The sequence below is a fragment of the Stomoxys calcitrans genome, chromosome 2 (genome assembly GCF_963082655.1).
Source record: "Stomoxys calcitrans chromosome 2, idStoCalc2.1, whole genome shotgun sequence".
Classification (NCBI taxonomy): domain Eukaryota; kingdom Metazoa; phylum Arthropoda; class Insecta; order Diptera; family Muscidae; genus Stomoxys; species Stomoxys calcitrans.
This window is the reverse complement of record NC_081553.1, coordinates 219,995,812-220,023,476: the sequence shown is the minus strand read 5'-3', so window position 1 is coordinate 220,023,476 and position 27,665 is coordinate 219,995,812. Positions and strand designations below refer to the sequence as shown.

General features: G+C 34.4%; 1 protein-coding gene across 11 annotated transcripts in view; it reads right to left on the bottom strand.

The window, feature by feature from the left end:
- Nucleotides 1-3,287: 3,287 nt before the first annotated feature.
- The window catches only part of LOC106091010 (microtubule-associated protein Jupiter), a 248,431-nt gene continuing 224,053 nt past the window's right edge, over nt 3,288-27,665 (bottom strand). For 4 of the 11 annotated variants that reach the window (XM_059363617.1, XM_059363620.1, XM_059363619.1 and 1 more), the window contains 6 exons: nt 19,180-19,313; nt 18,429-18,461; nt 12,567-12,821; nt 8,303-8,323; nt 7,816-8,199; nt 3,288-5,413 (listed from right to left, as the gene is read on the bottom strand). In XM_059363617.1, coding sequence (XP_059219600.1) covers nt 5,277-5,413; nt 7,816-8,199; nt 8,303-8,323; nt 12,567-12,821; nt 18,429-18,461; nt 19,180-19,313 — 964 coding nt within the window. In that variant the 3' untranslated portion in view covers nt 3,288-5,276. The remainder of the gene's footprint in view (nt 5,414-7,815; nt 8,200-8,302; nt 8,324-12,566; nt 12,822-18,428; nt 18,462-19,179; nt 19,314-27,665) is intronic. The other 7 variants (XM_059363626.1, XM_059363627.1, XM_059363621.1 and 4 more) reach the window with 6 other exon arrangements.

The window sequence follows — 27,665 nt, the reverse complement described above, 5'->3', positions numbered from 1 at the left end:
CATTTTTTTTTGCATTTATGTGAAATAGCACACTGAAAACCAAATCATTGAAATGACAAAGAAAAATGATTCCCCTCGCAAAATGCAATGTCATAGTGGTTTTCGAAATAAGCTTTGTTTTACGACTTATCTTCTTCAAATGCGTTTTATACTTGAATTTTCATCAATATAACAAGGTTTTATTGCTTATGTGTGGAATATCGGATCAAATAGATCAAAGATTTTAAAAAAATCACGGCTGTTTTACTCAAAATTAAAAAAAAATTACTCAACCTGGCACCCTCTTTTCAACCTAACCTAAGGGCTCAAGAAGTAAAATCAGGCGAACGGTTTATATGGGAACTATATTAGGTTATAGATCGATTTGGACGGTTGGAAATCACAAAAGAACACCGCGTGCAAAATTTCACCCAAATCGGACAAAAATTGCTGTTTCCAGGGGCTTAAGAAGTCTAATGATGAGATTGGTTTATATAACAGCTATATCAGATTATAAACCGATTTGAACCGTAGTTGACACAGTTGTTGGAAGCCATAACGGAACATTGCAGGCAAAATTTCAGTGAAATCGGACAAAAATTGCGGCTGCCAGGGGCTAAAGAAGTCAACTGGGGAGATCGGTTTATATTGGAACTATATCCAAATCTGAACCGATATGGCCCATTTGCAATCCCCAATGACCTACATCAATATTAAGTATCTGTGTAAAATTGGAGGGGGCTAGCTTTGCGCGTTCGACCGCTATCGTGATTTTGACAGACGGACGGACATGGCTAAATCGACTCAGAATGTGTATATACTTTATGGGGTCTTAGACGAATATATTTCAAGGTGTGGGTATAAAAATCGTCACATCTGGCAGCCCTGGGTGTATGCGACACATGTACACATAGCCATAAGTCTTGACTGAAAAAGCCAGGATGCACTTATAAGGAGGGGTCATGCGAACAGCTCAGTACAATTTTTTTATTATACCCTCCACCATAGGATGGGGGTATACTAATTTCGTCATTCTGTTTGTAACTACTCGAAATATTCGTCTGAGACCCCATGAAGTATATATATTCTTGATCGTCGTGACATTTTATTTCGATCTAGCCATGTCCGTCTGTCTGTCGAGAGCCACTAACTTTCGAAAGACTGAAGCTAGCCGCTTGAAATTATGCACAACTACTTCTTATTAGTGTAGGTCGGTTGGGATTGTAAATGGACCATATCGGTCTATGTTTTGATTTAGCTGCCATATAAATCGATCTTGGGTCTTGATTTCTTGAGCCTCTAGAGTGCGCTATTCTTATCCGATTGGAATGAAATTTTCACGGCGTGTTTTGTTATTATATCCAATAACTGTGCCAAGCATGGTTCAAATCGGTCCATAACCTGATATAGCTGCCATATAAACCGATCTTGGCTATTGAACTCTTGAGCCTCTAGAGGGCGTAATTCTTATCCGATTTGAATGAAATTTTGCATGAAGTATTTTGTTCTCATTTCCAACAACTGCGCAAAGTATGATTCAAATCGGTCCATGTTTTGATATAGCTGTCATATAAACCGATCTTGGATTTTGACTTTTTGAGCCAATAGAGCGCGAAATTCTCATCCGATTTGGCTGAAATTTTGCATGAGGTGTTTTGTTATGACTCCCAATAACTGTGCTAAGTATGGCTCAAATCAGTACATTAACTGATATAGCTCCCATATAATTCGATCTGGGATCTTGACTTCTTGACGCAATTCTTATCCGATTTGGCGTGTTTAATGTGGTCTGAATCGATCAATAGCTTGATACCGAACTGAAATATAACACAATGACGTCTACAATGTTCACCATTCATTTATGGTCCGAATCGGGCTTTAACTTGATATAACTTCAATTGATATAACTTAAGTTCTCAATCAATATCCTCTGTTTGCCTAAAAAGAGATACCGCGCATAGAATTCGACAAATGCGATCCATGGTGGAGGGTATATAAGATTCGGCCCGGCCGAACTTAACACGCTCTTACTTGTTCTTGTTTTGATTTTGCAGTAAATCTAAATGTCGAAGGATTAATAACACAGTTGTAATTTTTTCTCAAATCTTAAAAGGATGTTCTTTTTGATGGGATATTCCACACATAACCAACAAAACAGTTTTATAATGATGAAAACACAAATATAAAACATATTTTTAAGAAGATAAGTTGTAAACCAAAGTTTATTTCTAAAACCACATTGACATTTAAATTTACGGCAATTGCCACTCAAGGTTGTTTCTTTGCAGGTAAATTTTTGTTGTAGTGCTAATGACGCTACCTTCTAATTGTACTATGGAAAAGGCAAAATCATTTAATTTTTTCGATCTTTGGCGTCTATCGATTACCGTTTACACCGAAATGTTGACAGATATTGAGAAGAAAAGTATGGAAAATTAAATAAAATCAAAGAAAAGATCGATATACCGTATTTGGCAAATGCTGTTATCAACACGTACTCGCTATGAAACGATCATGATGTGCCGTTTAAATGGCCTATTAGAGTTTGAGCTAGCAAACTATCGATAATCGCAACATTTCCCATCGATAGCATTGGTACTAACGCCAATTTTCCATCACCTACATTTCAAATGACAATGGGAAGTAAAAATCAGGAGTTTGATTTATATATTGGGTTGTAATTGCGGATTTTCCATATAGTCGGCGTTGACAAGTTTTTTCACAGCTTGTGACTCTGTAATTGCATTCTTTCTTCTGTCAGTTATCAGCTGTTACTTTTAGCTTGCTTTAGAAAAAAGTGTAAAAAAAAGTATATTTGATTAAAGTTCATTCTAAGTTTTATTAAAAATGCATTTACTTCCTTTTAAAAAATCCGCAATTACTTTTTGGGCAACCCAATAGAAGCGATATCAATGCACAAACCAAGATTAATAAAGTCAGTTGGAAGTTGTGAGAGAAATCATTGTACAAAGTTTTTTTTGTCGTTAAATTTTGCAAAAAAAATTAACTTTGTCGTTAGTATCGATAGGAAAAATCAATCGATATTCTGACAAAAAATAAAATATCGATTGTGCTATCGATCAAGAATATATATACTTTGTTGGATCTCAGATCAATATATCGATGTGTTACAAATGGAATGACGAAATTAGTGTACCGCCATCTTACGGTGGAATACGAGTATATAAACATCATGACATTAGTTTTAGTTGTATGCCTGTGATACAATATCAAGATGTTTCTTTCTTACCTTTAAAACTTTCTTAAATAAAAATAAATTTTTTTTTTTGATTTTTTATATAAGAAAATGTTTTATTAAACTTTTTATTTTAAATTACTGCTTAAATTTTTACAATTGAGTGTTGTTCGAATTTCCATTTTTTTTGGGGTGTTTTTGTTTGATAAGTGGAAATGGGTATATAGGGGGGGGGAGTTTATAAATGGTTGTTCCTAACATTTTAGTTTTCTTTGTTTTTATTTACTTTTAGTTTTCGAAACTGATGCGACGACAAATACAATATTGTTTGTTTAATTATTATTGTTACTAATTAGCAAAAGAGTTACACATGATACATAAACCAGGGTAGATTAAGATTTAAAATTGAAGAGAAACAAAAATTTTAATTGGACAAAAACAATTTGGAAATACATACATATATATGATAATATATGAGCAAGATTTTTGGTGGAAATAAAGTAGGAAGAGAATTATTAAAAAAAAACGTATACATAAACTTAAAAAATTCATTACAAAAATTTTCTTTTTTTTTATGTAAAAAAAGTAATAATTAAGATTTTATGATTATCAGTATAATATAATATAGTATGTATATTAAAGAAATATAATAATATTTAAAAAATATTGTATGTGTAGTAATGCTTAGGGGGTGAAGGGTGGGAGTGTGAAGGGGGTGTTTGTATTAAAATATAGTCGAAATACAAGCAAATTAATGATTTTAAATGATGAAGTTTATAATGTGTGGGTATTTTGTTTTTCTTTTTTCTCTCTGGGAAATAATGAATGATGCATCATTGGTGTAGGTTAAGATATTTATGTATTAATGATTGATGATAGATCGATCTTTTGGTGTCTTTTGTTTAAGAGAAATGCTGCTGGTGGTCTTAGGGTGGTGATGGTGCAGATGGTGGTGTTGGTCTTAATGAAACAAAACACTGACAATTTTTTTGTTGTAATTTTTTTAAGAAACACAAAAGTATAAATATAATAGTTTTAAGCCACCGACTACTAACTTTTTGCAGGTGTCTACAACTGTCTATAATTAATGATATTATTTAATGGTGGCCCTTGAAATTCCGTATGCGGTTTGGGAAACTTAAAAAAGCGCAAACTAAATGGTTTGTTGCCAGTGGAAAATATTTTGCAAAATAAGTTTCCATTGTATTAACCGATAATACAATGAAAATTCGTTTTCTTTTGTAAAATTTTGCAAAAGTTTTACATAGGCTTCCTTTTATATTTCTTTTTAGTTGGTTGATATTATTTTGTTGTTTTAGTTTTAAAGCAACATAGCGTTATTCAAAAAGATGGATGTTTCTTTTTTTTTGTTTCGTTTGATATTTTTCTGTTTCAGTTAAAATTATAAAATTTTATGCTAAAAACTGCATAAAAAACAATTTTGTTATACAAGATTTTCTTTTGCTTTGTTAGAAACAACGAAAGGTTGCTTTGCTTTTTGTAAGTGGATGGGAGTTTAGAAGTTTACTTTCTCTGGCCAGCTTGTTACAAGTTGATGATGATGGGGTGGTTTGATAGTTGGCTGCTGTTGGTTGTGCCATCATGTTGTTAAATGCTTTGAGTCCTAATATGAGTACATTTTTAAAGGAAAGCTGGCATTCCCTTTTGTTTTATGCATAATAATAGGTAGTTTAAGTTTTGGTTTCTTGGTTTCTCCTTTATAATTTTTGTGACGGTTTGTGTGTATCCCTAGTTTACATTTTGTTTTGTTTTATTAATAAGTCGATTATTATTGAATCAATTTTTTTTTCTTTTCAGATGTTTTTCTTTTGATTGCAGCATTAGTAGTGTATTTGTTGTTGTTTTGTTTCATTTGAATTATTATCATCGTTATATTGTTTCCCTTAACATGCATTTTGAGATTATTTATGTTTGGCTTTTTCCCCCTCCTCTTTCTGCATAGATGTCCTGCAGATTGCTCTTGATTTTCTTGTTTTGTTTTAGTTTTGCTGCTGTAGAAAACTTCTCAAGTTGAGTTGGAGTGTGGGGGCGGAGGGGGAATAGCCTTGGATATATGAGTATCATCTACAAAAAGACCAATTTACCAAAGACCAGAAGAGAAACCACCGGGGGGAATACGATTTTTGTTGATAACCTGATTGGCACCATTTACACTGGGAGTATGAGTTGAGAAATCATTAGATTTGTTGTAACCTTCGCCGGTGACAGGATTACCATCTGAAAAAAAATCACAATATATATTAAAATTGTGTAACTAACAAGTATATAAATAGATAATAAAAAAAACTACTGCAAATATAATTCGGTTCTTTAACGATTCCAATGAGTACAAAAGCGAAAAAACTTTGCTGAAAACAAAGATGCAAGTACCAAATTCGAAGAGGATGAATTTTAAAAATTCAAAACAGCAAAAAAATTGTGTCACTCGATTCGTCCAAAAATTCCCTAAGGAAAGGGAAAATAAACTACTCTTCACAAAGTAAAGGGTAAAAAACAAACGTTTCCCAAAGAAAAACATAAAACTACGCTTTCCCAAAGGAAAAAAATAAAAAATAACTATCCTTTCGCAAAGGAAAGTGAAAAAACTCCCTTTTCATAAAGGAAAGGGTAAGAAAACTGCCCTTTCTCAAAGGAAAGGGTACTAAAACTACCCGTTCCCAAAGGGGTACTAAAAATACCATTTCCCAAAGGAAGGGATACTAAAACTACCCTTTCCTTTGGGAACGGATACTAAAACGACCCTTTCCTTTGGGAATGGGTACTAAAACTAAACTTTCCTTTTGGAAAGGGTACTAAAACTACCCATTCCCAAAGGAAAATGTACTAAAACTACCATTTCCCAAAAGAAATGGTTCTAAATCTACCCTTTCCCATTGAAAAGGGTACTAAAACTACCCCTTCCTAAAGGAAAGGATACTAAAACTACTCTTTCCGAAAGGGTGCTAAAATTACCCTTTCGGTGGAAATGGGTACTAAAACTAAACTTTACTTTTGGAAAGGGTACTAAAACTACTCTTTCCTTTGGGAAGGGGACCTAAAAATATCCATTCATAAAGGAAAGAGTACTAAAAGTATCATTCATTAAAGTAAAGGGAACTCAAACAAAACTTTCCCAAAGGAAAGGGAAAGGGATTTGGTACTAAAACTATCATTTTGAGAAAGAAAGGGTGTTTGGGTGTACAATGTAATCGTCACAGTCTGTTCAGTATGAACTAGAAGTTGGTAATTCTAAAATTTCGTGAACCCAAGCCTATACCGCTGGGTTTACTCCGTTCGTATCTTTTATTCGCTTCCCATCGCCTATGGTACAAGTTCTGCGTCACCTAAAATGGGCTATTTTTGTTCGTTTCTGTATCAAAAACAGCTGATGTTATTCATTCGAATAACTCAAATTTATTGTAACTGGCTATAAGTCTCATGGCAGCAGCATATGTCTCATATTTAACAAATACATGGTCGGACATCCACAACTATCTCCAGTGATCTGGTCAGCGTAATTATCATCGCACCCTCTCACCCTAAGTTGTTGGGCGTGTATATCTACTTTCTCGCAAGCCGTACGATTGGGATTCAATCTTAGCGATAACATCAAAAAACCTTTCTCAGTGGTGGTCATCCCTTTATAAGCTGAAATTTATTAAGTTCCCTGTTAGGAGTTGGCCATAAATATGAGCCCTTTTATCTTTAAGCCACAAGATGTTCGTTATAAAGCTTCCGAATTTTGAGTAATTTGATTTTTATAGAAAATTTCCCTGCAAATGTTGCCCAATTAAAAAAAAAAATAAAAATTAGAAAAAAATTGTTATACCAAAAATTTTGATTTTCATAAAAAATGGGGTTTCCTCATTTTACTCAAAAATAATAATAAAAAAAATCTCCAAGAAATTCGATTTGTATAAAAAGCTGCGAAGAGATGATTTATAATTAAAAATCTTATGCTGAGTTTACATGGCACATCTGATGTATGGTCATAGTAAAAGTATTGGTGAAAACAAAGGTGTATTCGTTACATGCACACATAACCATTAGTCATGGCTTCAAATTCAAAATGAATCAAAAATTTGATTTTTTCGATGCATGACGTTTATCGAGTGATTTGTGAGATATGGAAAAACACGTTCTGTGACAAATAAGGTTAAGAAATGAGAAGTGAAGTATGAAAAATTAAATAAAATCCAAGAAAAAAAAATCGATGTATCGTTTTTGGCAAAACCTGTAATCAACACGTAAACGCGATGAGTACGATTATGATGTGCCGTCTAAAAGGGCCATTAGAAGTTTGATTTTCTGAGAAAACTTCCTTTGACAAATTTTAAACTTGATTTTCGCATTTTTTTTTCAAAAATATTTTTTGTATATAATAAATTTGTCAATAATAAAAAATATTTAGATTTTAAAATGTTTTTTATAGAAAATTTAAATCTTTTCTGTGGTTGTAAAATAATGAAGCTGTGTGAAAAATGTAGGCAACTAAGGTGGCTACTATGGGCTTTGTTTTGTGCGTTTGGCAACACTATGAGTAACACTACTAAAGCCCTGTAATTATATTTTGTAGGTTTTTGTTTAAAGCAGTAAGGCGAATTTCAATTAAATGTTCACATGTTTTAGCGAAAGTTCACCTCTAAGAGTTTTGGGTTTAATTGGTTTCCAACCGCCCACACCATCTCCATTCAATCCAACGCCAGTTAAGGGATTGCGAGCTGAAGCAGCTGCTTTAGCAGCGGCATTGCCAACATCGAAATACTCAGACAAATGATCTTCTGCTGGCAGAGAAGAAAATGTTGTTGTCATTGAAATGGGGTTTTCAGGGCTACCTCCAGAATCATTGCGAGTTTGAATGGTAACATCACCAGCACCGCTATCTTCTACGTTGCATGATTCTTGACGAAGCATTTCTTTTAGATTATTATCGATATTACCAGCACCAGCACTAGATGTTACAGTATTTTCACTATTGTACTCAGAAGAAATCGTTGAAGAGCAATTGGAATCAGATTCTATTTCTGTTTTTTTAGGAAACAATATACATATAAGCGAAGATTAGAATACAGAAAGTCTATGCTAAGAATATTTTGTAATATTTCATGATTTTAAATGATTACTTACTACTCATTTTGCGATGATATACTATTTTGTCAAAACAAAAAGTATGCAGCGTGCAGAAAAAATAGATCGAGATTGATAATTATAAAGCGCGTGATGAGGTGATATTAAGCATATATTTCAATAAATGTTTGCCAGCGACATGTAGTATTTAAATTGTAGAAAATCAAATGTCAAGGGAAATCAAGGGTTGTTGTGTTAAAACGGAACGAAAAATAAATTTAAGTATAAAAAAACTTTGACCTCGTCGTTGTTTTCAATATAAATTTGAAATGCAATTAATAATCTTCACTATAATATGTTGGTGAAGTAAGTTGAATGAATTGCTCAAAAAATTTCGGGTTCAAATCCTGTCGAAAAATGTTGTAAAGATCGACCCTTACAAATTGAGCTACAGCTCAAAATGATGCGATATCGGAAGAGGAGAAGGAACAATAAATGATAAGAGCAAGTCAGGAAACGGAATGAATAATAATAATATTTAATCGCACTATGACAGTGCCTTTGGAACGAGTGATTTGATGCATTCAAACATGTTTTCTCATTTCTCTTTTGTTAGTCGGTTGTAGCGATACCGAGGATACCTTCGAAACAATCTTAAACTAAGGTATTGAGAGCCTCCCGCCTAGCCAGAACTAAAGGTACAATTTCCTAAAGGAAAGGGAACTCAAACTACACTTTCCCAAAGGAAAAGGAATTTAAGTACCCTTTCCCAAATGAATTGGTACTAAAACTATAATTTTTAGAAGAAAAGGGTGTTTGGGTGCACAATGTAATCTAACCAATCTGTTTAGCTTGACCTAGAAGATGGTAATTCTAAAATTTCGTGAACCCAAGGCTATACCGCTGGGCATTAGGTCTAGTTTCGATCCTATTCTCTTCTCGTTTACTCCGTTCTTATATTCTATCCACTTCCCAGCGACTGTCGTATTAGTTCTGCGTCAGCTAAAATGGGCGGGTTTTGTTCGATTGTATATCAAAATCAACTGATATCATTCATTCGAACAACACAAATTTATTGCAACTGGCTATAAGTATCATGGAATATATTTAACAATTATATGGTCGGACATTCACAACTTCATCTCCAGTGATCTGGTCAGCGTAATTATCATCGCACCATCTCATCCTAGGTTTTTGGGTGGGTATATCTACGACCACAATAGGGAGCTCGCAAGTTAGTTCAACAACTTTTCTAATTCAGCCCATTGCTCACAATGAGGCATTGTCTACTGTTCTATTGTTGAAAGGAGGTTGTAAACAATTGGAGTACGTGGAACAAAGCTGAGGTTAATTAAATTGTGGTTATACTTAATGCAAAACAATACAATTTTTAATTTAAGTAATGAAACTTCCGCCTAGAAGCCGTACCATTGGGCTTCGAACTTAGCGAGAACATCAGAAAACCTTTCTCAGTGGTGGTCATCCCTTTATAAGCTGACATTTATTAGGATCGCTGTTGGGACTTGGCCATGAATGTGAACCCTTTTATTTTTGAACCACAAGATGTTCTTCATAAAACTTCCGAATTTTGAGTAAATTAATTTTTTATAGGGTTAAAACAGCAATAAACCAGTAAGGAAAGGTAAAAGTCGGGCGGTGCCGACTTTATAATACCCTACACCTACCCACCAAAGTGGGAGCTATATCTAATTCTGAACCAGTTTTGATGCACCTTGACGAATGTTTTCAGATGGGTTATGAAACAATACGTATCAAGTTTCGAGCAAATATGGTTAAACGGTAATAAATACGGTTGACAAATGACAACCTTATTGCAAATTACCCAAAATCTGACTAACACATATATGGGAACTATATCTAAATCTGAACCGATTTCGAGCAAACTGCTTGGATATAGTGATAGGTGTCGAGAAAAGTGTTATACAAAATTTTGATAAAATTGGTTAATAAATGCGCTTGCTGTGGCTCTAGAAGTGAAAATCGGGCGATACACATATATTATAGCTATATCTCCATTTGAACCGATTTACCTGAAAGTCACTACTAATATTAAAAGCCATAAGAAAAACCGTCCTGCTAAATTTCGAGAAAATCGGTTAACAAATGAGCATTTCATTGCAATATTGTTCAAAATCGGACCAACATATATATGGGAGCTATATATATAGCTGAACCGATTTCAAAATCGCACCAACATATATATAGGAGCTATATCTATATCTAAATCTGAATCGATTTCTATGAAATTCACCAGTAATAATAAAAGCCATAAAGAAATCCTTTCTGCCAAATTTCAAGAGAATCGGTTACCAAATGGGCACTTTATTGCAATATTTCTCAAAATCGGACCATCATATAGATGGGAGCCATATCTAAATCCGAACCGATTTCGAAAAATCTCCTTAGATATTGGGTAGTTATCGAGGAAAGCGTTGTACAAAATATTGAGAAGATTGGTCAATAAATGCGCTTGCAGTTGCTCTAGGATTGAAAATCGGGCGATATATATGAGAGTTATATATAAATCTGAACCGATTTCAATGAAATTCACCCGCAATATCGAGAGCCAAGAGAAAATCCTCCCTACCAAATTTCAGGAGAATCGGTTAACAAATGATCATTTTATTGCATTATTACTGCATATGGGAGCTATATCCAAATCTGAATAGATTTTTTCCAATTTCAATAGGCTTCGTCTCTAGGCCGAAAAAAATGCATGTACCAAATTTTAAGACGATCGGATGAAAATTGCAACCTGTAGCTTTTAAACAAATTAACATGGACAGACGGTCAGACAGACAGCAGACATCGAATCAGAAAGTGATTCTGATCAATCGGTATACTTATCAATGGTTCTATCTCTCTTCCTTCTGGGTGTTACAAACAAATGCACTAAGTTATAATACCCTATACGATAGTAGTGGTGTAGGGTATAAAAAGGGCCACAGGAACCAATGGGTTTCGTGGACCATACATTCACACTACGCCAGAAAAAATAAAAAAGAACGATAGTAAACTTTTTAGTTGTCGATAACAAAAGAAACGTAGGTAATACTGAGTTTACATGGCACATCTGATGTATGGTCATTGTAATATTGGGTTGCCCAAAAAGTAATTGCGGATTTTTCATATAGTCGGCGTTGACAAATTTTTTCACAGCTTGTGACTCTGTAATTGCATTCTTTCTTCTGTCAGTTATCAGCTGTTATTTTTAGCTTGCTTTAGAAAAAAAGTATATTTGATTAAAGTTCATTCTAAGTTTTATTAAAAAAGGCATTTACTTTCTTTTAAAAAATCCGCAATTACTTTTTGGCAACCCAATAGTATTGTATGCGTCACATGTACACATAACCATCAGCCATGGCTGAAAAATCAAAATCTTTTGATTTTTTTCGATGAATGACGTCTATCGATTAACATTTACAAAGAAAAGAAAGAAAGAAATGTGTAATCATTAATTGACAGATATTGAAAAACACGTTCTGTGACAAATATGTTTAAGAAATGAGATGTAATGTATGAAAAAAAAGCTGTAATCAACACGTACACACGATGAGTACGATCATGATGTGCCATGTAAACTTTGCTCTAGGAATTGAGAAAATATGAAAAATTAAATAAAATCAAAGAAAAGAAAAAATCAATATACCGTTTTTGGCAAAACCTGTTATCAACACGGATACACGGTGAGTAAGATCATGATGTGCCGCCGAAAAGGGCCATAATCCATCTCTGACTTAGGTATTCCTTTTCTGACTTACGTATTCCTATTCTAAGTTTGGTATTCCTATGTGGGTATCATTAGTGTAAAAACGGAAGATATCCGAACCGTTTACTATCAAATAGAGTTTCATACGAAGAGACAACATATGTTGAATTGATTTTGATCTTGCCCATATAAACGGTATGAAAATAAGAAAGATTTTTTCAATTTATGTTTTTGTGTTGTCAGTAAAGAGACAGAAGGCGATGTTCAATGGCATTGAAAACTAATTTTCCACAACGATGACAATCATTTCTGGTGAATTAAGCAAAAAATTAACAAACAAAAATGCATTGCCTTTACCCACCCAATAATAAATACTTGGCAAATAATAACTCATCGTATACAATTATGAAAACATATTAATATTTAAAAAAAAGCAAAAATTATACTTTGATAGATATGGGTTTGTCTTTTCATTGTTACCGGTAACGGATATCAATGATCATAACAAAGAAAAAATGAGTAATACAATGTCTTCGTGCTATAGAACAAAACTTTGTATAGAGGGTGAGTGAAAAATAAACAAAATGCTCTCACCTGTTTTGGAGTAACCATTCATTTTAAGATTTTCGGTAGATGAAGAAACCGATGATGAAGCCGATGATGCGGAACCACTTTTACCATTGTAATGATGACCATTGCCATTACCATTAGAAATCACATTATCATTGTTAGAACCAAATGGAATGTTGCTTTTCATGTGATTTTTGGCTGGAGTAGCTGCACGGTCGGGTTCTCCGAATAAACGTTGATATGAGTCAACGTTCTTTTGACCGCGACGTGGTTGATCTCCTATAAGAGTAGGGAAAAAAGAAAATTTGTTTGTTTTTTTCATTTTTTATGAAATGATTTGTTAAAAAATATTTTAACAACAAACAAATTTGAAAAAAAAAATTATTAGTTGAGTTGTTTTTGTAACATACATAGGAATATACAACTGCTGTGTTTTAATTTAGTACTATATAGTGCAAATCACAATTAATCTGTTTTTATTTTCGTTTATTGCATGATATCGATAACTTACCAGTGCAACTTTGCACTGATATTCTATCGAGAACATCTGATTTGCCCTGGATAGGACTAAAATAAAACACAGTAAGTATTTTTAAAAGGTTAAGAAAATATATTAAACAACTTATAACATAACATAAATCTTAATATCAGTTATTTACTATTGCAATTGATATAATGACATTGAATAAATGTGGGCGTATTGAATGCAGGTGAAAAAGGTAGCCAATTGTAATCTTAAAGGTCATTTATATGCATTAATGGGGATTTTACATGGCGCATCATGATGCGTGGTCATTGTAACAGTATTTGTGAAAATAAGGGTGTATGCGAAACATGTACATATAACCATCAGTCATGGCTGAAAATTAAAATCATTTTATTATTTTTTTTTTGATGATGGGCGTCTATCGATTACCGTTTACACAGAAATTTGTAATCTTTACTGAAAAGCACGTTCTGTCCAAAGTAAAGTTATAAAAAGAAGAGAAAAGTATAAAAAACTAAATAAAATTAAAGAAAGGAAAAAATCGACGTACGGTTTTTGGCAAAAGCTCTAATCAACATGTACACACGATGTGTATGATCATGATATGACGTACAAAAGGCCCATAAGATGGGAAAAACTAATGTTTTAACTTTCTTAACGATAAACTTTATTGCCTACATCTCATAGTCTGAAGGTTCCATGAGCTAATTAACGATAATTGCAGAAGTCGATAATGAGATATGAGCGAAATTTTATCTTATTTTACGAGGTAAAGCCTAGTACGGACTACGACTATTCACACGAACAATTGTCAAAACGCACTATAAAAAAATGGTGCATTCCACTTGTACGGAATGTGTTCACATTCCGTACAAGTGCAAAACAGTAGCGACATGTCGCTGCATCAGGATAAATTTCGCACAATTTTAATGGCTAATGTAATTAAATGCTCACGAAATGGGCCGAATCAACTCTTGATTTTTGTTTGTGTTCTGAAAAAGAAATAGTACGTCGGATTTCGCAATAATTTAATAGGCATTTTTGCTGTGAATGAAGCCAGTATTAGGCTTAAGGCCCGAGGTGCACCAGATGACAGGTAGTTGCTGTGTTGTTAGACTATCCAGTGCAAGACACTTATTATGAATAGAATTGCAGTGCAAAGTTGCATTGGATAGTTATCGATATCATGCGATAACAGATGATAATAACCGATTGATAGTGATTTGCCCTGTACAGCAAAAACACATATTAAGTAACAAATCAGATCATATGGTTTAACGCTTTGCTGGTTTACTAAAATAAACTTGGCACGGGATAACGATGAGCACCAAAATGGCTGGTTTCTTAGCTCCGATCTGTGTGGGGTTTATGGTTATCAGAGAAGTTTAGCTGGGAGCTTCCACAGGCTGCGGATAGTGGAATGACGTCTATGAAGTAACAGCAAAACCACGTTTACACAAAACCAAATCCATTTAATTTGAGATAATCTCCAAAACACGATTCAAGTGTTTTGTATTGTCAATAGAGATGTTTTTGGCATCATTTATTGTAATCAGCATTTTTATTGTGTTTACCATATACATTGTGGACAGCAATTAAGTTGGTAAAACGATTTTATTAAATTTAACTAGAACTTTTAACAATTTCAATAAGAAATTGTCAGATATTGCGAAAAAGTTCTGTATAATGCCCAATAATAACCAGTATTCAATACAAACGCAGTGTTGCATTTGAATTTCGAAGATTTGAATTTATGGGAACCTCGTTGCAAAACACGTGATTCCCGAAATCTCGTCGCAAGTCTAGATTTAATCCAAGTGTAAACATGGTTTAATTATAGTCGCGGATAATCAACAGTATCGGGGGCAGAATCCCAGTGAGAGGTCGGGCGGTACCGAGTGGCTATTTTTTTTTCTCAATCAACCAACACGCAGGGGATGTCCCCTATATATGCAGTGCATTGCGTTGGAAAGGACAGTTAATAGGGGGAAAGAGGGAGTAGTGTTTATTCACACTTCCTTTAAATTTCTGGATGTCGTAAGTAGCGGGAAAATACCGCCGGATGTCCATTGCACATACGAACCGTCCTTGCCGAAAAATAATTCTCTCGGTAGTGCATGGTCCGATCAAATCTTGTATTTCTGACACAAAACCTCAAGTCAGGAACCAGAAGATTGATTTCCGAAGAACACACACCATGAAGAATAGATAGAACAGCGCCACACAACCCACATTTCGACGATGCTCAAGGGAAACAATAGAGATGGATACCCTACCATCTCCAGTCAACACCAACGCACGACTCTGGACACGGTCAAGCAGCTCCAAGGATGATTTTGGAGCTCCGGCCCATATATGCGAGTTATATTCCATCTTCGACCTGATGTACGTAGTGTAGATATTAAGAAGATCAGCGGGAGTGAAATATTTCTTACACCGCTTAAGAAAGCCCAAGCCCACAGGTTGCTGTCATAAGCGAACGAGTAGATCGGATTCGAAGTCAGACCCAGTAGATCGTCAATGAAAATAAGAAAAAAATAGTGAGAAAGAACAGACCCTTGTGATACTCCTGCGGTCAATTTATATTCGTCAGATGAGAACAACAACTCTTATAGCGCGATATCTGAGAAAACTGGATATTAATTGAGCGAAGTTATTACTGACACCAATAGTGACAAGCTTTGAAAGGAATGCACCGTGCCATACCCTATCAAATGCCTTGGAGATATCTAGAGCCACGACCTAACTCTCACCGAAGTGGTGAAAAGAGCGACTCCAACGTTCAGACAGGAATGCCATCAGATCACCCGTGGAGAGATTTCTGCGGAACCCATATTGTCGGTCGCTAAGAAGACCATTGGACTCTAAGTCCACAAAATGATAACCTTGGAAAGCGCAGAGCATAACGCTATTGGTCGGTAATTGGCAGGGTCGGTTGCCTCACACTTCTTGGGGATAGGATGCACGTTCGCAATCTTCCAACGCGATGGGAAAAAAACCCGCACGGTAAGCAAGGTTGAAAAGATTGCGTAAAGGACGAGCGAGCGTCGAAGATCATTTGCATAAAACAAGTGACGATATGACATCCGGGCCTGGGGATTTATTTACTCCGATATCTCAAGAACCCTTTTGACGCCACGTGTTCGAAAATATATCTGAGGCATGGAACTACAATAGATACGTCTTCAATAACAGGGATTGGTTGATCTCTTTCCGGCAGGGAAGAATTTCCCTCAAACATGTCAGCCAGGAGGTTAGCCTTATCAACAGATCGTCTTTAATGAGATTCGGGATAGCCGACCGATGAGTTGGCTTTCAATCAAGAAAGCAAAGTTTCCAATTGAAATATTCTATTGAGACCTATTCGAAACATCAGATACAAAGTGTAAGTTTAATGAGAAATGATAACGGGCGCATAAATCTGCTAACCACCCAGCGCAACGGTTTCAAACTTGGCGAAAACATGAAAATTATTTGTAGTCTTTGAATAGCAATTCATTTGCTAAACATTGCAAACCAGTATTAAATAATTCTTTTTATCATGTTTGCCTTAAAATAAAAAAAAAAACAACAAGAGCGTGCTAAGTTCTGCCGAATCTTATATACTCTCCACCATGGATCGCATTTGTCGAGTTCTATGAGCGGTATCTCTTTTTAGGCAAACAAAGAATATTGAATAAGAACTGGTATGCTATTTGAGCTATATCAAGTTATAGGCCGATTCGGACAATAAATGAATGCTGAACATTGTAGAAGTCATTGTGTAATATTTTAGTTCATTCGGATAAGAATTGCGCCTTGTAGGGGCTCAAGCAACAAAATCGAGAGATAGGTTTATATAGGAGCTGTATCAAGCTATGGATCGATTCAGACCATATTAAACACGTATGTTGAAGGTCATGAGAGGTCGTTGTACAAAATTTCAGACAAATCGGATGAGAATTGTGCGCTCTAGAGGCTCAAGAAGTCAAGACCCAAGAACGGTTTATATGGCAGCTATATCAAAAAATGGACCGATTTGGCCCATTTGCAATCCCAACCGACACTAATAAAAAGTATTTGTGCAAAATTTCAAGCGGCTAGCTTTACTCCTTCGAAAGTTAGCGTGCTTCTGACAGACAGACGGACGGACATGGCTAGATCGACTTAAAATGACATGACGATCAAGAATTATATACTTTATGGGGTCTCAGACGCATATTTCGAGGTGTTACAAACAGAATGACGAAATTAGTATACCCCCATCCTATGATTGTCATTATAATTGCTTCTATAATTTAATTTTCTTTTAATTGAATAATACACAATATATTGGGTTGCCCAAAAAGTAATTGCGGATTTTTTAAAAGAAAGTAAATGCATTTTTAATAAAACTTAGAATGAACTTTAATCAAATATACTTTTTTACACTTTTTTTCTAAAGCAAGCTAAAAGTAGCAGCTGATAACTGACAGAAGAAAGAATGCAATTACAGAGTCACAAGCTGTGAAAAAATTTGTCAACGCCGACTATATGACAAATCCGCAATTACTTTTTGGGCAACCCAATAATACTCGTTTTTCACCGTTAAAAAGCCTTGCCGATTCCTCTTTTTATTTAATTTTATTACAATTTCACCATAAGTAATAAGGGAATGTCCTGCTGAATGGAATCCGCAAGTTTTTTGTGCTTTAAAATTTATTATCTAAAAACAGTAATCGGCGAAAAGCGAATATAGTTCCAGCCTAAACATTTGTTACAATTTTTCTCATAGTGGGAAGCCGCCATGGGGGAAATTTCTTTCTACTATCGATCTTTTTCTATTATCGATTATGTTGGCATTATGTGATAAGTATTGGGAGTAAAAAAGCTACAAAAATATTAAATTGTATTCTATTATTGCAAGCACTTATTAAACACCTTTTTACAAGATGTTTTTGAAGCGATTGGGGTGTTTTTTTTAGAACAATGATTAATATGACTGTAAAACATAGGTTAAGTCATTTTTAGCATTAATAGCATAGCGCCTACTACGATTGATTAGGGGTTTGGATTTGGTGTGTTTGTATGTGTCTGGCTATGTGGTGTAAACAACAACTATGGAAAGTTATCACAAAATTGCGTTTGAGAAAAAAACGTTTTGAGGAAACAAATTGGAGTTCAACAAGGGAGGAGTATTTAAGAAGTGAGCTAAAAGATAGAGTTATGTGATTTTATATTTATTTTTTTTTTTGCAAACGGGTGTTCTGAGCCGAACAATAATTTGGGTGTAAAATGGGGAACAATGAATGCAACTCATGGTGCTGTTAATGTTAACATTTTTTTTTTTGAAAGGGGACAACAGACAAAGAAACAAAGTAAGAACAATGAAATATAACAAGAACAAAAGAAATAGGGTAAGATATATCCATCAACAATACCAATGAAATAGAATCTGTGAGCTCCTTGTCGTACTGCATTAATGGAGATATTTTTCATTTTTATATCGCATTTAAAAAAAAAAGAAAAAAGAGAAAGAAAAACAGGACAAAGAATTCTTCGATGAATTGCTTTCATATTAAAGGTAGGTACAACTTAAAATGATAGAAAATTTAACAATAAACCACCAAATTAAGAAAAAAAAAACGTACAATGAGAAGCTTAACAAAACATTTAGAATGGATCAATAGAAACAAGCAACATTGTTTTTGTATTTACATTCAGAGAGGGAGAGTTATATCGAGCCTCTACCGCCAAATAGATGTGAGTGACAAAATTATCGATTTTGTTTTTTAATGAAAACGATATGAGGCAACAACATTTACATCGATACCATCATTGTATCATAAAAAGAAGAAGAACCTTTTAAATATTACTTTATATGCAAGTTTTGAATTTAAGTGCAGATTCCGAACACCTACTGTAATCGTTGGTTCTTTTTAGCCACATCATTTTGGCAGTAGTTTCGATAGGTATAATATTAAGTAAATATATATTTTTTGGGATATAATGAAAAAGCTTCTATTTTCCGTTATACATATCATATAAAAGCTTCAAAATGAAAAATTGTATTTTTTAAGTTTATAAATGTTTGTAGCTGTGGCTTACAAATATATTTATAGCAATTTATGTATATATAAATTGTTTCTATGTAGCTCGAGTTGTTTAGCTTTTTAATAATAAAAATCTTACCGTTATTTTTGACGCCATCTTTTTTATCGCAAGAGAAAATATTTGATTGCATGTGATTTTTGATTGAGCGTGGAGTTTGTGGCATATCTCCTCCGAAAATGTCGCTGGTGCCGCCGCCTGGAGGTCTTAAAACCCTGAAAGAGAACAAAAATGCATTTCATTACATACTTTTTCACTTCTAAGATAGATTGACAACGTCTTGGCAGTAATAGAACAACAACCACGGAGTTTTTTGTACCCCATACAAACATGTGTACATACAAAAAAAAAGAGTGTTGTTATAATTACCATGGAGTTAAGTACTATCTTATAAATTTTCTTTTTTGCCAATTTGTTGGCTGTTGTTTGAAGTATACAAAAAAGATGGCACGGTTCGACTGTGATGCAGTAATGTTAAAACCCAATTAAAGATTAGCACACTTTAGTCTAATGATGAAAAAAAACTAAATTAATTGTATGTACCTAGTTCCACTTGAGGTGCTGCTTAAAACTACTCTCTTTAGAACTAAATAGGCATGTAAAAACTAAAAAAACGATAAGACAAAGGTGGTTTGTTGTTTAAACTGATACAATTCATCTTGCTAAGAATTTTTGCTATATAAGCACATATGTACTTTGACTATTTAGTTCATTACACCTTATCTCAAAGAAGAAGAGAAGGAAGAATGCTTGTAAGTTCATATACACGAACAAGTAAAAAGGCGTTAAGTTCGGCCAGGCCGAACTTTGGATACCCACCACCTTCGTCAAAATCCGGTGAAAAATGCATACCTTATCCCCATTGCAGCTTTATCCAAATATGTTCCGATTTGGACCAAATACTTATAAGTACAAGTTATTGTTCAATTGTGTATAACAAAATATTGGTCTTTTTAGTAACTATATCAAAGAAGCCTAAAATAAGTCACTGTGTCAAATTTCATTGAAATCGCATTATAAATGCGCCTTTTATGGAACCAAGACTTTAAATCGAGAGACCGGTATATATATGTGCTATATTCAAATCTCGAACCATCTAGACCAAATTGAAAAAGGATGCCGAAGGGCCTAACACAACTCACTGTCCCAAATTTCGGCGTCATCGGACAATCAATGCGCCTTTTATGGGCGCAATACTTTAAATCGAGATATATGGCAGCAATATCCAAATCTAGACCGATCTGAGCCAAATTGGATAAGAATGTCGAACGGCCTAACACAACTCATTGTCCCTAATTTCGGCGACATCGGACAATAAATTCGCCTTTTATGGCGCAAGACCTTAAATAGAGTGATCGATCTATATGACAGCTATATCCAAACCTAAACCGATCTGGGCCAAATTGAAAACAGATGTCGAAGGGCCTAACTCAACTCACTCTCCCAAATTTCAGCAAAATCGGATAATAAATGTGGCTTTTATGGGCCTAAGACCCTAAATCGGCGGATCGGTCTATATGGCAGCTATATCCAAATCTGAACCGATCTGGGCCAAATTGAAAAAGGATGTTGAAGGACCTAACACAACTCACTGTCCCAAATTTCAGCAAAATCGGATAATAAATGTGGCTTTTATGGGCCTAAGACCCTAAATCGGCGGATCGGTCTATATGGGGGCTATATCAAGATATGGTACGATATAGCCCATCTTCGAAGTTAACCTGCTTATGGACAAAAAAAAAAGAATCTGTGCAAAGTTTCAGCTCAATATCTCTATTTGTAAAGACTGTAGCGTGATTTCAACAGACAGACGGACAGACATGGTTAGATCGTCTTAGATTTAAAAACAGAGATTAACTATTTTTGAGTAGTATTTATTTCATGATTTATTTTTAAGAAAGCTTTTATGACTTGACTAATAAATAGGCAAATTAAGTTAAAAAAGCATTTTTTCCAATAAAAAGACATATAGGCAACATTCTTATCACCAAGTTGAAAAACGTTTCGCCCACGCTTTTAGTGAATGCCAAATTTCCACTCAATAGGGACCTTTTCCGCAAACGAATTTGTTTTTATATGGACTTTCACTTTGAAAACTGAAGTTTTTTTTAGCTGGAAGAATGGCCTACAATGTCGCTACATATCAATATATTTCAGTTCTTCAGCAGTGTGTAAAGTCTGCTCTACAATTTTCTTTATGAACGATTGAGTCATTTCGCTATGAGTTCTGTGGCAATCGATCTCGACTGAATATAAAAGGTTAACAAATCCGCCTGGGTTTAACTTCTTAGAAAATATGTTCAGCGTCGATCATCAGCTCTTTAAACGTTCCCGACATTTATGGCTACTTCAAACGGTCGCCCTGCTGCACGTCTTTTAGATTGATTAGATTTTATCAATCCCTATAACTTGAATTGGACTGAGCTCATTGGTATGAAATAAATCATCCCGTTGTTTCTTATCACATGTTTCTTGGAAAATTTGCTTTATGGCTAGTACTATGTTCGTTTCTCGCGAAATTTTTTCGTGATTACTTTTTTTAGATAATAGAATTTGAAGGAAAAAAAAACTTGCTGATTTCATTCAGTAGGACATTCTCTCATTACTAATGAAAAAATCTTTATAAAAGTATGTTATCATTGAGACTTTGTAGTGTTTGGAAAAAGTAACCGTGAAAAAAGTGTTTTCAACTGTGGAAAACGAATATAGTACCAACATTTTGTTATATATTGTTTTTACCTTTTTTTTGCTGATACACTGTTGGCATCACTGTTCGTTTTGATAGCAACAAACCGTACCTAAACGTTGCGAATGTTGTTTGGCTTTAATCCAGCAATTCAATCACAATTTGTTCTGTTTACATTCTTTCAAGGTTTGTGCAATTTTAGGCAATTCTTTCAATAATTCCACAAATTCAACTGTTGCTTAGACAAGCAAGCAAGCAAATTTTGCTTTGTAATAATGGTAATTTGCAATTGCATTTTTGCACAGTGTCATAACATTATATTCGCCCCTAATTGAAAATAACCATAATACAAAAGTTAAAAAAAAAACATAGATCTGCTGCATAACAACAAAAAAATTCAGTATGGAAAATTGTTATTGACACGCTATCTAAACAAGAAGCTAGCGCTTCTCATGATAGCAGCCTGCAGCAAAAAAAAAAAACTTTTATCACTATCAGCAGAAACCTGGGGCATTAAGTCTGCAATGCAATTACTTCCCTTCCCATTGCATAGAAAACTTCATACAAAAATTTGCTGGTTATTACGACCCCCACACTCTGAGACAGTTGCCGTCGCCATCAAGGAGACGCAGACGGCAGTAGTCATCTTGGTATCGGCATCAAGCATCGCAATCACCATCATCATCATCATCACCGCTGTGATGGTCGCCATTTAATATTAGGTTGCAATTGTTACCTCCATATATTTACATTCAAGTGGATTAGAGCAGAGCCAAAATTTAACTCGAAATGTACAGCACTTGAAATCTATTTTTCCCAAGTACATATTGCCAATGTCTGTTGGTTTGGTCGCCAGTCTAGCTTTGTTACCACTGACGATCTAGTGGGATCCGTTTGTTTGGACCATCAACTGAAGAGACCCTCTTTTGAAGCATTAGTCTTATATTGGAATTTTAGAGTCTGCAATTTGCTTGCAGCATTCCGTTTGCTGTTGCTGCGGAGCAACATATTCTTCAATGTTTGACATTTATATTGGCACTTTTGGTAGTTGTTGTTGCAATAGCAGCGCATGATGCAAATGCACAATCCAACACCTCAATCATATCCGTGCCAGCCATGATTGTAAACAACAAGCACAGCTGTGTGAAGATTGTGCTTTTTTTCTTGCTTGCGGTGCATTTCTCTTCAGCACAGATGTTAATTCGTTTGTTTGCCAAACTTTAGAAGTAGTCGTACCACAAAGGCGATCATTTTGAGGTTCATTTATAGTATGGCAATCAAATTTAATATAGGCTACAGCATCATTATCGCCATAGTCTGCCAGCAGCAATCACATCAGGAATATATAATTTATGGTTAAAAGCTTTCAATTTTCATAAATGTTATGGGAAGTTTGTGCAAATATTAGTTAGCAGAAAATTACAAAGCAAATTGGAAGAAGTAAAAATTATTTATTATTTTGGAAAAAGCGTTCAGAGGCCAAGAGTTTATTTTTTTCAGTAGCAAAGTTGTCTAGAGCCCTAAACATAGTAGTTTTCCATGCTGCCAGGAGGTCAGCGATATCACACGTAATACCCCAAGAGTTGCCTCTACGCATGATATAATCGAATAAATTGTTAATCGGGAATTGATAGTGTATGCGTTTCGCACTTTCCAGTCATGTAAATTGGTCGGACCGGACGGATTCATCCCGGCAATATTGCACTTAGGGAGTACAAGTATAGAGGTCAGATTAGCATTTATCGCCAAGGCGGGAAAAATTAACTACTACATCGTTTAAAACACTGGAAAGTCTGGCAAGACAAAGAAAACTGATGGAGCTGAAGGTAAAGATTGTACTGTAATTTTAGATACCCACTCAACACGCATACTTCAAGGTTAAGTAAGGTAAAACCTACATCAAGTGGTATGAAAGGTCGTGACGTCTCTCGACAGCCACCGCGCTGGAATCGAAAACCTGGCAAAGTAAGTTCAGTGATGTCAATTCTCATTTCTGTTATTTACCTTATTTAGGTGAATTGTATTGTTTGCGTATATAAATTGTGAAAAAATAAAAATTCAAGAGCTATATTTGCTAACATTTGTTATTTATTAAAAAGGTAACAAACGAAAATGAGACTAAAAGTGAAGAATTTTTTTATCACAAATGTAACTATTTTTTATATGGAGTATCACTGTGAAATCTGAACTTAATACGAGTAACCACTTTTATTTGGGATTCCAAAAAAAAAATTTTAAAATTTGTTCCAATCAAAAATTCAAGCATTAACTTCATATGTTTATTTGTAATTCAACTCAATGTTATGCTAATGTCTCTCATTTGACTTGTTTTAACAAAACATTGTTGCCGAATGAGTTATATGGACCATTTATTGTTGGCAGTAATGGACGTCACTTTAAACACGATAATAGTTTACAAACCAAGCAAGTCTGCAAAAGGCAAGTCTGCGGATGCATGAACGACCACCTCCGCAAATCGTCCTTCTTCATGCTGGCAAATGCACTCGTAAATTTTTCAAGAGAATAAAAAGAAAAAACTGTCAACAACTGTTTTTTTTTTTATTTAAAATAAAAGTTTTCCTTTTGCTTTGGTTGTGATCATTCATTAAAACTGAACTTGTGTGTTAATGCTCTGCAAAGCTGCTATACTCTCTTTCTCTTTCATTCTCTCCGCATTCGCATCTGCACTTAGCACTACCAATACTTCGATTTGCCCATTAAATGGCAATTTACGGTATTGTAGGCAATTATTTTGTTATGGTTTTTCGAGACTTTAATTAGTCGCAAGCATTTTCGATGGAAAAAGGCCAAAAGAAAAGATGTCGGTCATTTTCAATTAATTTCCTACGTTGATATTCCGTTGATATTAGCCATTCATTTGTAGTGCAAACATAATTAGTTTATGAAGTCCAGGGGCTATGAACATAGCATTGCTGTGCTGCGCCTTTATGAAACCTCTCTACCCAACCAGTCATTGACGATGTTAATTGGAATTTAATGTTGCCAACTTTTTTGCCAAGATGTTAGCATTAATGAAGTAACATTATTTATACTGTTTTCAAGTAAGACTCTCTCTGCCTCTGTCTCTCTGTCGCATACTCTGTTGATTAGGATAAGCTGGATTATATGAATGTGGGCAGTTTTCTTGGTTTATATCAAGGGTATTTATCTATAAATCATTTGCAATTGCTTGGATTTTGATAGGATTTGTGGTGGAGATTTTGCATCAGTTTTATAAAAAGGAAAGTTTTCCAGCATATCCTTACAACTATCTATGGCAATTTTGTCGATTTAATCATAGTTTATTTTGTTTTGTTATAATTTGTTAGTGTCGAATGAATGTTTTTTTTATAATTTGTTTCTACAGACAAGACATGCCAACAAAAATCTTAACAGCCAGCTTGATAAAAGTTAATTTTTTTTTGTATATACCATAGCAATCATTGATTAATTTTGTATTCAGGGTTGCTAAAGTTGACAATCAGGATTGCTAAAGTAGGTTCTCCAAAAATAAATTACTGGAAAAAATGGCTGGTAATTGTAATGCTAAAATATTAGTGTATTCTACTTCAGTTATAATATCGTATTCTTTCGCCGGAAGAGAATATGAAAATATCTCACTCTCACATGTCAAGCAAGACTTCCTATACATAAAAAATTGACACACAAGATATGATTACGTTTTATATTAGGTAGCGCCCAGAAACCGTTAGTCGACAAAGACGACACTATAATTAATATACACTTGCCCGTCTGTATAGTACTTTTCGAGCTAACAACCAACATTATTTTAATTGTACTTTTGAGAAAAAGCAATACAAAATATGTTATAATTGCAAATGTGGCATAGCATCATGAGCATTTCGCATTAACATTGGAAATGGAAAATTAGAAACGGTTTTGCACAATTTAAACTCAAATAGTTTACTTTTCCTCTTACAATGAAAAAACTATTGAACAAATAAAAAATTTCCAGCGAAATTTTTATTTCATTAACATACCAAACATGAAAAAATGCTAAATAATTGTGATATATTTCTTTTGCAATGATATTGAAACTGAAAGTTAACAACATGGTTACACACACAGAGAGAAGAAATAATATGTTGTTGGGCATAAGTAATTAATACCTAGGTTGACAACCAAGACGTTTGTCGCCAATGAGAGAGAGACGGGGAGATGAAGGCTTTAATGATGATTACGATGATCAAATCATGTTAACAATGCCCAGAGTCTGGAAAAACAAAAAGGAAGTCGCGTGTCTGGCAATTCAAAGCGTAAATCAAAAATTAATAACTAAAACGCAAGTTTGAGCATCAAATGTATGTTTAGAGTTGCTGCTGCATGCAAGCAAATGCATTGACCATTGCATATTACATACACACACACATGACATTTTAATACAATAGTATTTTGAGCTGTAACCCTCCAAACATTTTCTATCGTGCGAGTTACTAAATCTGCACTCAAGGAAGTTGAAAACAATCTCAGGCGATATCATTTTTTACACTAATTAGTGTCTCGGTACGGGAGAAAACGTGCCACTTGGCGATATATACCCATGAGTGACTAAATAGGGACTAAAAAAAGTTTAAAATTCGATTATCAACGTCATTAATAAAAATAAATATTTTTTTTTTGGACTGATGTTTTTTTTTTAACAGTTAGAGTGAGCCTTATTTTTATTTCTCTTTCTAATTTATGTCTTTTTCAAATCGAGTTTAAAGTCGAAGATTTTATTTGCAAAGATTTTCCCTGACTGGGATTTGAACAGCCAACCTTACGATTGTGAGGCGTATGCTTTCCCTCTGTGCTACCCGCCTTTCTTCATTACAGGAGGCTAAGTAAACATATATTCACTTGTGTGGGGTTTTTTGAGTTAGAGTTCAAAACAACAACAAAAAATCTATTTTTAAATTTGAAACAATAACAGTTGTTTATGAGAAACTAATTAGCGAAACATGAATGACAGAATTCCGATAGTAATGTATTTTGTTGTTTCAATTCATGAAATATCTACAAACTATCATACAAAAGGACCTAAAAAGTGACTATTCTGGGAGGGAGTGAGAAAGTCACTTCCAAATGTTTGGAGGGAAGACATATAATTTTGTATTACTTTTGCTCTCCTTCCCCGTGCCTGCTTTAAAAAGACTTTACTTGTAATTGCTCAAAAAAAGATACTTAGGTAAATAACACAAAAGAGTAAACCAGAAAAAACGGTAAAACGATTTGTTTCTGCTTTGATGTTGTGGTATTTTTAAGTTTTGTTTTGAGGCCTAAGCCCTGTTTTAATTGTAAGTTACATATGATGAGTATGGATAGTTTTCATTCTGTTGAAACAAATACAATAAACACGTGAAGATGTGGTTAATTGTAGTGCATTTTATGTGCATACCATAACCGCAAACTAACGAACAACTGGACAGCACAAGCAGCCAGAAAAAAATTAAAATAGCAGGAGGAAATAAAGAAGGGGGAAATTCAGTTTTATGGAAGTAACAACACATAACACTATGGCAACCAATGCGCTGCTAGCAATGTAATCATAATTTTCCGCTCTATGATGCTGACACAAAACAAAGCAACGCCTCTTTAGGCCGCAATCGCCGGTTACTTAAGCATTTTAAAAGAGATTATAAAGAAAACCCCACAACCACCACCTTTTTTCGTCCATTGCTCTATTGTGGTGTATTTTTAGGTGAATTAGAGGTGTTACATATAGACCTAAGGAAAATTAATGATCTTCCTTAGTACAACATGTGGTAATAGAGCTTAACTTAATATGGGTACCATCAAAATCAAATTATTAATACATAACTAATATCTACAGCCACCTAAATATATACGAAATACGAAACGATCTGGCAATAATTGTGGC